Source organism: Curcuma longa, unplaced genomic scaffold (assembly GCF_044706935.1).
Source record: "Curcuma longa cultivar G26 ecotype Majalengka, Jawa Barat unplaced genomic scaffold, ITB_CL_G26_1.1 contig_23715, whole genome shotgun sequence".
NCBI lineage: Eukaryota > Viridiplantae > Streptophyta > Magnoliopsida > Zingiberales > Zingiberaceae > Curcuma > Curcuma longa.
In genome coordinates, this window is record NW_027432229.1 from 1 (window position 1) to 10,797 (window position 10,797).

At 34.2% G+C, this 10,797-nt stretch overlaps 1 protein-coding gene across 1 annotated transcript; it reads left to right on the forward strand.

Moving 5' to 3' along the window:
* The first annotated feature begins 3,492 nt into the window (after positions 1–3,492).
* LOC141818187 (putative aminodeoxychorismate synthase, chloroplastic) lies at positions 3,493–8,875 on the forward strand. Its single transcript, XM_074705735.1, has 11 exons — positions 3,493–3,820; positions 5,713–5,844; positions 5,949–6,016; positions 6,365–6,429; positions 6,549–6,615; positions 6,912–7,166; positions 7,235–7,342; positions 7,546–7,806; positions 8,264–8,373; positions 8,465–8,567; positions 8,762–8,875. The coding sequence occupies exons 1-11, from the start codon at positions 3,517–3,519 to the stop codon at positions 8,873–8,875; spliced, it is 1,587 nt and encodes a 528-aa protein (XP_074561836.1). The 5' UTR covers positions 3,493–3,516.
* Positions 8,876–10,797: the final 1,922 nt, after the last annotated feature.

The window sequence follows — 10,797 nt, forward strand, 5'->3', positions numbered from 1 at the left end:
TGTAATAAAAGAGAATAATAACAAACTACAATTGTCAACTCAATATCAGATTATTCCTTAATTCTAAAATTAAGGAGACTACTTCATCACGATGGAGAAACAAGCCAAAGATATCAAGGAAAACATTCTATAATTCAAAATAGAGATCAAAGTATAGAAAGAACTTAGTTATAGATGTCATTGACGTCTCTAGGCTCCTTGGATCTCTTGGAAGATAACTCTCTTTTATGGTCTCGTATCATGAAAACCGCATGATCCCTTAAACTAGCACCCCCTAGTTGCCTTTATAGCCTCCAAAAATTTTAAAATATAATATAATTTCTTAAAATTCATAGGGGCGCCACCATCCAAACCTAGAGATCCACAATCATGGCAAGCACCATGGCCTAGCTGTGGATCGTGCTGGAAAGCTTGTCACCAAAATCCCGAATGGACCATGCCCGTGGTTCTTGTTGTTTCTTTTGGGTGATGTTTTGAAGGCAATTCTGACTCTTAGATTACCCATGACCATGGATCATTCTACAATGCTGCTTCTTTGGCTTTTCATCTCCAAACAAGCTCCAATGTCAAGATCTTCATGTTTTGTCATCATAAATTACAAAGAACAGTCATTGGAACTAAAAAGATAAAAATTGACACAAAAGCTAGAAGCTAACCTAAATAATGTTCATGTAATGTAATAAATGCATACTAAATAAGAATGAAAACATAGGTATGATTCACACACATCATAGCCCATCAACTACACCAACTGAGTATGACCTAAGGGGGCCTCTCCTTCTTCCGAAGTAGAGGCGTGAGTAAAACCCACATCTATTGCTAGTACGACATGTGTGCGTGCCATCATTAATATCTTAATCTCAAGTAGTTTTCCATAAATGATGTCAATTATAATACGATAAAATGTGGAAGCTCCCAGCCGAGTACTTCTAGAACTTTGATGGTCAAGTGCTTCTTGCCTTCTCCATATCAAGTAGAAGAGTTTTTGCTCAAAGTCAATACGAAGTAAGAGAGTGTTGGTCTAGTCCTGATGAGGGTCCTCTGATACTTAAGTTAGATAAGAGTAGAAAATGTATGGAAAATGAACCCCTCTCCCTTCGAATTATTGTTCTTCTTTTATAACTCTCACTGTGTAATGATAGTTTCTATGTCATTTAAATTCTCCGATCGCAATGATTACTTTTATTTCTTATCATGGTTTTGCTCCGTTTCCATTCAACAATGACCTTATCATCCTGTCTCCTAGTAATGCCTCATCAATAATTAATATTAGATAATGGCTATTATTATTATGTTAATGTTCTCCCAAACCTTCGCTTCCATGATAGAGCAAATCACAAGTACTATAAGACTTTGAACTTGGTTTTCGAGTGCTCTCTAAGTCTAACTCCACTTCTTGAGCATTAAGTAACTCCAAACTAGATTCTCAAGTGCTCTCTGACCCGACTCAAATTCCCGAGCACCAAGTAACTTTGAACTCGATTCTCGAGTGCTCTTGGACCCGACTCCAATTCGATCACTAAGCAACTTTGAACCCGATTCCCCAATGCTCTCGGACCCGACTCAAATTCTCAAGCACTAAGTAACTTTGAACTCGGTCCTTGAGTGCTCTTTAACCCGACTCTAATTCTCAAGACTAAATGACTTCAAACCCAATTCTTGAGTGCTCTCTAACTCCAACTTCAATTCCCGGGTGCTTATTTATGAGGCCTAAGACACCAAGCTCAATCTCCTTCCATACTACCTTAAATCAGTTAACCCATCTTTGACGATCGTAGATTATTACGAGTATCAATTTATATAAAATTTATAAAAAATATAGCATAAAATATGGATTAAAAACTAATACATAGTACTAGCAGTGATTTAAAACTTACAAAGTATAACTTTTATTAAAAAATGAATGAATATTCATGAGAATCCTCAAATTTCAGATAGGAATTGAAGAATTATTTTATGATTTCTTTTGATTTTAACGAAGTAGATAGGGAGTTGGATTTCGATATTATACGGTGGTGGTCACAAAAAGCTTAACATTTTCCCATCCTTTCCATTATCATAAAAGAATTTTTTTTGTTATTTAGTGTCAGCCATTATTGTAAAAAAGATGTTTAGTTCTGGAGATAATATATTTGATGAACGACTATCTACTTTATCTTTCAACTCTTTGGAAACGTAAATATTACTTACTGATTGGACGAGAGCTGAAAAAAATATATGAAATGCAATTTTTAGATGAAGAATTAGAAAACTTGGATGCCGAAAGAACAAATATTATGAGAATAAAAAATGAAAGTGAATAATAATATCATTTTTTTTAGGTAAAATTCATAAAAAAAAGTAAGTGAATTATATTACATGTGTTTTGATTCCTTTAGACCATCTCCAACCGGTGCCCTTTTACACCAAAATGGTGTAAAAGTAGCATCATTCTCCTCCAACGGATACACTATTTTAGTGCCCAAAATGGTGTTGGTGAACAGTGCGGCACCATTTTGGTGCCACACTGTTCACTTGCACCAAAATGGTACAAGTGTGTTATTTAATAATTAATTAATATAAAAACATTTTTAAATGTTAAAAATACTATAAACATTAATGCATTAAGTAGAATAAATTAATATATTAAATATTACATACACCAAAATATTCTTAAATATTATAAATTAATATTATTTAATTTAATTGAATTAATTTTATAAATTTTATATATTATAAATTTATATTAGTTATTAACTTAAATAAGTAATAACACCAAATTTATAAATTTATAAATTTATAAATTTTATTACATGTACCATAAAAATATTATTTTTATTAATAATTATGATCATAATAACAATATTTAATAAATTAATATATATGTTGAAATTAATATATATTATAAGATGGAAAAATAGAATATTCTAAGGAATATTCTTTTTAGTGTAGAAAATGGTGTCTCTTGGTTGGAGTTAGAAAAAATTTTGGTGTTGAAATGACACCAAATTGGTGTTGCAAGAGCACCAAAATGGTGTTTATGGTTGGAGATGGTCTTATAACCTAAAAGATACATAAACTGTAAATCCTTATATATATATATATATATAATTATAATAAATTTATATTTTTAAAAATAATAAATTTTAATTATCATGAATAGTGAATTGAATTATGAACCGTAATGATCTTAGACAATTATGATAAAAAGCTCATCTTTCAGGAGCTATTGAATAGATAATTTTGAACCATCGAATCGGCGAATTCATTGAATCTAGTGACGCCTGCCCTAACGGGCCATATCGAACTCCCACGGACCTAAGTTCAGATCACTTGATAAGAAAGACTAGAGCCTCTTGCTGGTCCACGTTTATGTCCCCATTTATCTACTCCCGCGTGTACACCGTAACCCGACTCAATTAACAGGGAGACGAAGTGGAAATTGGCTTTTTACACCGCTCCTTTTGCTCTCACCCCTTTCCCCCTCTCTTGCACGCACTGCTTCCTCCGCACTTCAATCGCAGCTAACGGGGAGCGATGACGACGATCTCCTGGACAACGGCATCCTGGAGCGGCGCCCTAGGTGGCTGTACCTCGATGCCGCCATCACTGACGACGCCGCGCTCCCTTGCTCTGGTTCGGGACCCTGCCACTCGGTCCGCCCCCCGTCTTGTGGCTCGCCCGCGCGCCTTCGGAGCGAGGGTCGGGGAGGGATTGAGTCCAGGAGAGAGGGAGAGTGAGGACGAGATCAATGAGGACGGTGTCGTAAGGACGTTGCTGATTGACAACTACGATAGTTATACGTACAACATATACCAGGAATTGTCTGTCGTCAATGGCGGTAGGTTCCTTGTCTTTTTTGATCGCTTTTTTCTTTTGTCGTATAATCCCCGGGAAAAAGAAATTTGGGTTTTCGCTCCAGTCTGTGATCAATTTTCCCACAAAGAGACCCCATAGTTTTCGAATGTATGTAAAAAAATTGTTCTTTACGTGTCCATAATCTGCCCCGGTCCGTTTCATATCGTAAACCTGGATATTTTATTTGTTAGGCCTGATTGACTTGTTTCAGTGCCGTTCTGATCTTTCACCTCTCTGTTCTTTCTTTATACATTTCTATTTGTGAAGTAATTTTAATATTAGATGAACCATTTAATCCGATTGCATCAGCTTTTTTTATTACACGGGCTTGGACATACTCTGACTTGCTGGATTTTCTTAAATTTCTGACCGTTACACAGATTGTGTACGCTGTTCGATCCTACAATTCACCAAAGTAGCAGTTACTTAACTACCTTGTTCTTTGAACTATTAAAGTAGAATCTACATAAACTCCATGGACAATATTATATCTCAAATTTTAGTTTTTATTGTAATTAGCACCTTCAATAGTAGATTGACAACGATACTAGTTCCCATGAATGTCTGTGTTTGTTTCCTACAAAATTTCCCAGATCTGATTTTTTTTGAGGTAAAAAGGAATTTGGAGAATAAAAAGAAAAAAAAGATATTTGTCAGGTCTTTTTGACTTCTCTACACACTCAGATTTATTTTTTATGCAGAGGATGTTTGATCTCAATCTTCATTTAATTTGATCTCAATCTTCATTTAATTTGAGAAGGAAAATAGAAAACTGGTATTTTTTCCAAACAAATATAGTATTATACCAAAATGTGCCTTTTATTTTTCAAATCTCTATTTGCTGCCTTTTATTTTTCAAATCTCTATTTGCATATCTGATAGAAACATACCTTCAATTTTTGGACATTTGCCAGATCTTTTACATTGTTTGACTCTCTAGTCAATTTATTCTTTGTTCTTTGAACCATTGCTACTATTTCTCAAGGTTCTGCAGGAATGTGCCTTTATTTATCAAATCTATGATAATATGTCCCTATCTGCTTTTTTGTTAGAAACACCCCTCTCACAATTTATTCCAATACCCTTGCATTCAAGTTTAATCACAAAAGACCCATCAATCAGTGTAGTTCCATACTAAGACTCATTCCCTCATTGTCACTCATCTTCTAGGATGATTGATGATTTTGCAAATTGTGACACTATTAACTCATTGAAGCCAATGTATTATTGAATCTTTCACTTCAAATAATTCTTATCAATGTTAAGTGCCACTATTTTATCCCAAAAAATAGAATTGGTTTAATTTGATTTTTAAAATCAAGCTATTTTTTTGGCTTTTATCCTCCTCACATGTAGTAAAGCATGTCACATATTCACCCTTTTGCTAATTCTACAAGCTATTAAAGTCAGAAAATCTATCATATTTGAATGATCACACATGAGCTTAGATGCTTGTAGCCCTCACCAAGCACCTAAAGCATTTGCACCACTAAGTTCTTCTAATTTTCTAACTGATTTCTGATAAATAATACATGCAAGATGGAGAGAAAAACTGTGTTAACAGATGAGCAAATCCTAAAGAATTTCATAAAATCTTACCTTATGGTCATGTTAATTACTCAATAGAGTCTATGATGCTGTATCCATAATAACATTATTTCTTGACAGTTTACAAGTACAAGAGAGCTAGCAAAAGAAGAATAGTTTATGTAGACACAAACCTGAATTATTTATATTCAATATTTTTCGTTGTATATTGGATGATTGATCATTCAAAACCTTCTGATCTGTTTTTTTTTTACTTTGTTTTTTTTCTTCCTAACATTCTTTGTACTTGTTCCTTCTTTGCATTATCATGTTTGTTTGATTTCATAGTTCCTCCTGTGGTGGTTCTCAATGATGAGTGGACATGGGAATGCATTTATCATTGGTTGTACAAAGAAATGGCTTTTGACAATATTGTCATTTCACCTGGACCTGGAACACCAAAATGTCCTGCAGATGTAGGTAATTACTAGACTGAATAAATTCTTTTTTATGGTCAACTTAGAAATATCAGATTCCACCTACAGATCTTAGTTCGTGACTATTTTACTTTCCTGGTTTTATAGGAGTCTGCCATCAAATATTTCTTGAGTGCAAGGATATTCCAGTTTTGGGTGTTTGCCTTGGTCATCAGGTGCTTCTTTATTGTGTGATTACCACAGTAAAAACAACAGCTATAGAAACTTTGTAAATCCAAACTATTATCGCATGTGCAATTAGAGTAATCACGGGATTAAAGTGTAACATTTACGGGATTTACATTGAAAAGTATCTTCAAACGGTTCTGCAGTAAAGATTATTATTAAAGTTTTTTGTGGAGGGTTTAAGCATAAGTAAGAGTCTAGAAAGCAGAGAAATCAACATTATCACAGAATTGGCACTATAACTTTCTGTGACCTGCCTATGAAAAATTATTGTTATGCTTGTTATTGTTGGCACAGAAATGAGATGTTCTGAATGCAACTATTTTCTGCTATCTCAGGCTTTGGGATTTGTTCATGGAGCTCAAATTATCCATGCCCCTGAGCCCATTCATGGACGTCTCAGGTGATGTCTTCTTTGAACAATCAGATGGAACACCATTTTCCATTCCCAGAAAGTAACTGTTTCTGGTATCCACTACTGTTGTGCTATAATTTTCCTAACATTTTCCCTTTATTATTCAGTGAAATTGAGCACACAGGTTGTGACCTCTTCAAAGGTATTCCAACAGGAACAAAATCTGGTTTCAAAGTGAGTCTACACTTTTTTAGCAACATATAACTGCAAAATCAACAGTATTTATATAAGCACTGCAATACATTATTCCTTTTTTTTTCCTTTCACGCATAGAGCTAATTGTTGAAAGTTGTGATGTTATGTAAGTTATGCAATGCCCATAATTCTACATAATAGAATGCATTTCTAAAGTTTAATTGTGTTTCATACTTTCAGTTCCCCCATTTTCTGATTTCTTATAGAGAGGATGGGTTGTCCATCTTCTGGTTTTGGGATTTTTGGCTGATAAGCATGATATCTAAACACCACAGGTAGTACGATACCATTCACTTGTCATAGATTCCAATTCACTTCCAGAGGAGCTTATTCCAATAGCGTGGACCACTTCGGGTCATCAAATTTCTTTACTGGAAATGCAAAAGTTTGGTGTTAATCCTCATGGTTTTGGGGATAAGCTAAGCATAGCAATTGGTGACATATCTTCTGTTCATACTTATAATGACTTAGGCATCAGAAAAATCTTGATGGGCATTCGCCATTCCACCAGGCCTCATTATGGTGTGCAAGTATGTGGTTAGTATATAAATTATCATGCCTTCATTTTGCTTTTTGTCTTATGATGATTTATTCTCAGTTCCACCCTGAAAGCATTGCAACTTGTTATGGGAGGCAAATATTTAGGAACTTCAAAAAGATGACTATCAACCATGGTCTGAGGAAGTCTCTGCTTCATGAAAGAAAGGTTTAAAATTGTGGTAAATAACAAATATTTCTAGTAATGACAGACTGTTTGGTGCAAATATCATTAGGAACTTTTGATTTTTTTTCATTTCTACCATCCCTTTGTAGTTTAGCTCCAGACAAGGTGGTTGTATTTCACTCACACATTTAGATAACATATTTATCTCATTCTACTGAAGAAGTTGAACTCACTGCTTGATACAGGTGGCTCATGCTTGCCAATCTTCAGAAAAATTTCCCAGGACTGAGTTATTGCAGAAAGCAACAATCAAACAATTTGTCAATATCCATGGAACTTCAACTGTGTTACCTACGCTTATTGGTGACAAGTATTTAAGACTGCAATGGAAGAAGTTTGGTTCATTATTGGGTGAGGTGGGAGGTTCAGAAAATATTTTCCACAAGCTTTTTGGAGATCATAACCTTGACAACACATTTTGGTTGGATAGCTCTTCAACTGATCAGGTAGTGTTCAAATGACATAGGATGAATTATTATCTGTCACACACAGTTTCCAAGTTATGCTGAAGCAAACTAATTTTAACCGGAAAGTTGATGATGGTGGGACAAATCATGATGTGTGTGGACTGAATAGGTGTTAACTAGTTTTAGGGCTTCAAATAGAAACTATTTTGTGAAACAGAAAGGAATTCGTAGTTGATACAATCAGCAATACTTTGTTAACATGGTTGGAAGTCTAAGGGAGAGTACGATATAGTCAACTTGATAGGACTCCAACTCTCTCCACTTAGAAAGTAGTTGATTCTATGAAGTAAACTATTGATATTTCCATAGATATGACACTAAGTGATTGTCATTGTCCTTGGTTCTTGCTCTATAATATGTTACTGTGCGATCCACTTTCTTTATTCTTTCATATCCAGCTGACTCGTTCAAAAGGTCTTATCTTTGCTGTTTTTAGGGTAGGGCACGCTTTTCATTCATGGGCGGAAAAGGTGGTTCCTTATGGAAGCAATTAACTTTTTTTCTTTGTGATAATACCAGAGATTGTCAAGTTGGACATGAGAAAAGGTTCATGCTTATTCTTAGTTTTATCGACAAAACTTGTACCAAGTACATCTGGCAGTAGTAAAATTTTCAACACAGTAACACTTTGTTTCAGTAAAACAACAGATAAAGTTGGAGGGTACTTAACCATTGAGGATGGTAATGGATCCTTCAAGACAGATTTTATTGAAGATGGTCTATTCGATTTCCTGGACAAGGTACAGAGTCTTTTTAAACTAAATGTTTCACCATAATCATGCTAGTATGCATAATTCTTCTGGAGTTTATCCATCTGTTTTTTTTCTTCAAAATAAAAGGGAAAATTATTCAGGTATATGCATGATTGGAGATTCTCATTTCAACATCTGGCTGCTTTATAATTTCTTTCTTTGTTTTTTTCCTTCTTATTTAGGAACTTCAATCATTTATCTATGACAAAAGAGATTATCAAGAATTGCCATTTGACTTTTGTTGTGGGTACATTGGCTACCTGGGGTATGTTAATAAACCTTTCCTTCTGTGTTGATTTTAACTATTCTGATTCATTCCCCACATATTCTGTTGACTGTTGGTGAATGTCACGTCTTGTTATCTTTGCCTAATAATTGCTAAGTTACATGTTTATAGATGTCTTTTTCGTGTCTACAGATGTAAATCTATCTCTAACATTTGTTGCTCTTAGGAGATGCTAAATTATGAGGAAAATAACTAAAGGTTTAAAATTAAGGGGGGGGGGGGGGGGAGAGAGAGATTGATCAATTACTTGAGTTGGATGGAATTTTTGATAGCTTCACTTCCATGTCTTTAGGTTTTATGAGATTTTTGTGTAAACAAAGTAATTCATTACATAAACATAAATCAATGTGATTCCTATATAGGTATGACTAACATAGTACCTAATTCAGGATGAGACCCATAAGACTTCATTATTGTAATATTTAATCTCTTAGCACACACTTAAGCTAAAGTATATATGTTATTCTGAGCTTGTCATATAAAGCAAGAGATCATAGAAAAAAGGAAAAAGTAATAAGATTGACTAATACTAAGATGATTAACGATGATGAGGATATTACAATATCGACTGCAACAACGACTAACTTTGACAATATATTACTTTGTATTCAAGTCGATTACAATTTTCAAGAGATTATCTTCGAAGGGAAAGTTGATAACAATCTTTAAAATACTTTATATATCTTGATCGATAGCTCCCTTTGATAAGAAGAAGATATAGTATGACTTTGATCTTGCTAGCATGAAGAGACAAACATATGAGGAATTGTTTTAGAATGAAAAACAAATGTATCTTTTTCCTAGTTGCAATCAATGGAGAAATATTAAAGATATAAGTGAGATTAGTTTTAAAATCCTTTATTTCGAAGGAAGGGAGGGGGGCGGGGGTGTAAAAAGAAGAGATTAAGTTTTGAAACATTTTACTCTATGGAAGGAAGATGTTAAGAGAGGCATGGATTCCTAAAGAAGCGAAAACAATGCCTCTTAGTCGTATGCCTGTTAGTGATATTGTTCTAAAGACAATTAGATTGTAAAGAGAATCAATTGCACTTGTTTAGATTGGTTACTATAAAAGGCTTTAATGATATTGTTGCTTTAGTGATACATCAAGTAAGATATGAGCGGTCCTATAGCTATGGTCATATCTTAACAAGTATGTATATGTGATTGTTGGAGAATAATTTTTGAATTGCCATGAAAATATAGTTCGTATATTATCAAATGTTTATGAGGGTTCATTTAAACAGGTGCGATTGATCTTAGATTCAGAAATTGCTATTTTCATTTAAGAGAATCATGATTTGATGCTTATAGATTGGACACTGAAAACAGTTGCATATACTTGCATTGCATATGGGTATATTGTTAACCATAGGTAGGTGAGTAATCAACATATGACTTATCTTGGATTTTATTAATGACCACTTGATTAAAATGTATTTGGTCTTTCTTTCTATTGCCATGATTGTATCGAATAACACATGGATGTGATACGATAAACATTAATTTTAGTGATATGTTGTGATATAAGATGATAAGGGAACTAAATTGCACAAGGACTATGTTGTAGAAGGAGGTTTCTGTGGAACCCACCACTTATAGAATAGCAGGTAGTGTCGATGTCTTATTATAGACCATTTAACATCCTAAGCTCAGTTCCTAACATCCTAAGCTTAGGTCCTTAGTGCTTATAGACTTTACTTTGCTTAGCTCCGCGCTTGTGTTCTCTTCTTTGTGCTTTTCTTTGTGCATAACACTGTCATTGTTAGAAGAAGATGGTCAAAGGTGTCTTTGCCTTCGAAAGGATTTAAGGAGAAACTATAGTGAATTTCATGGAGTGGTTCACCGACGAGTCATAGGCTTTGAAGTAGGTATTGGAGTTTCCGAATCATATGAAACGACTTGTTAGCATTGCTAAATTCTTTACTGTGT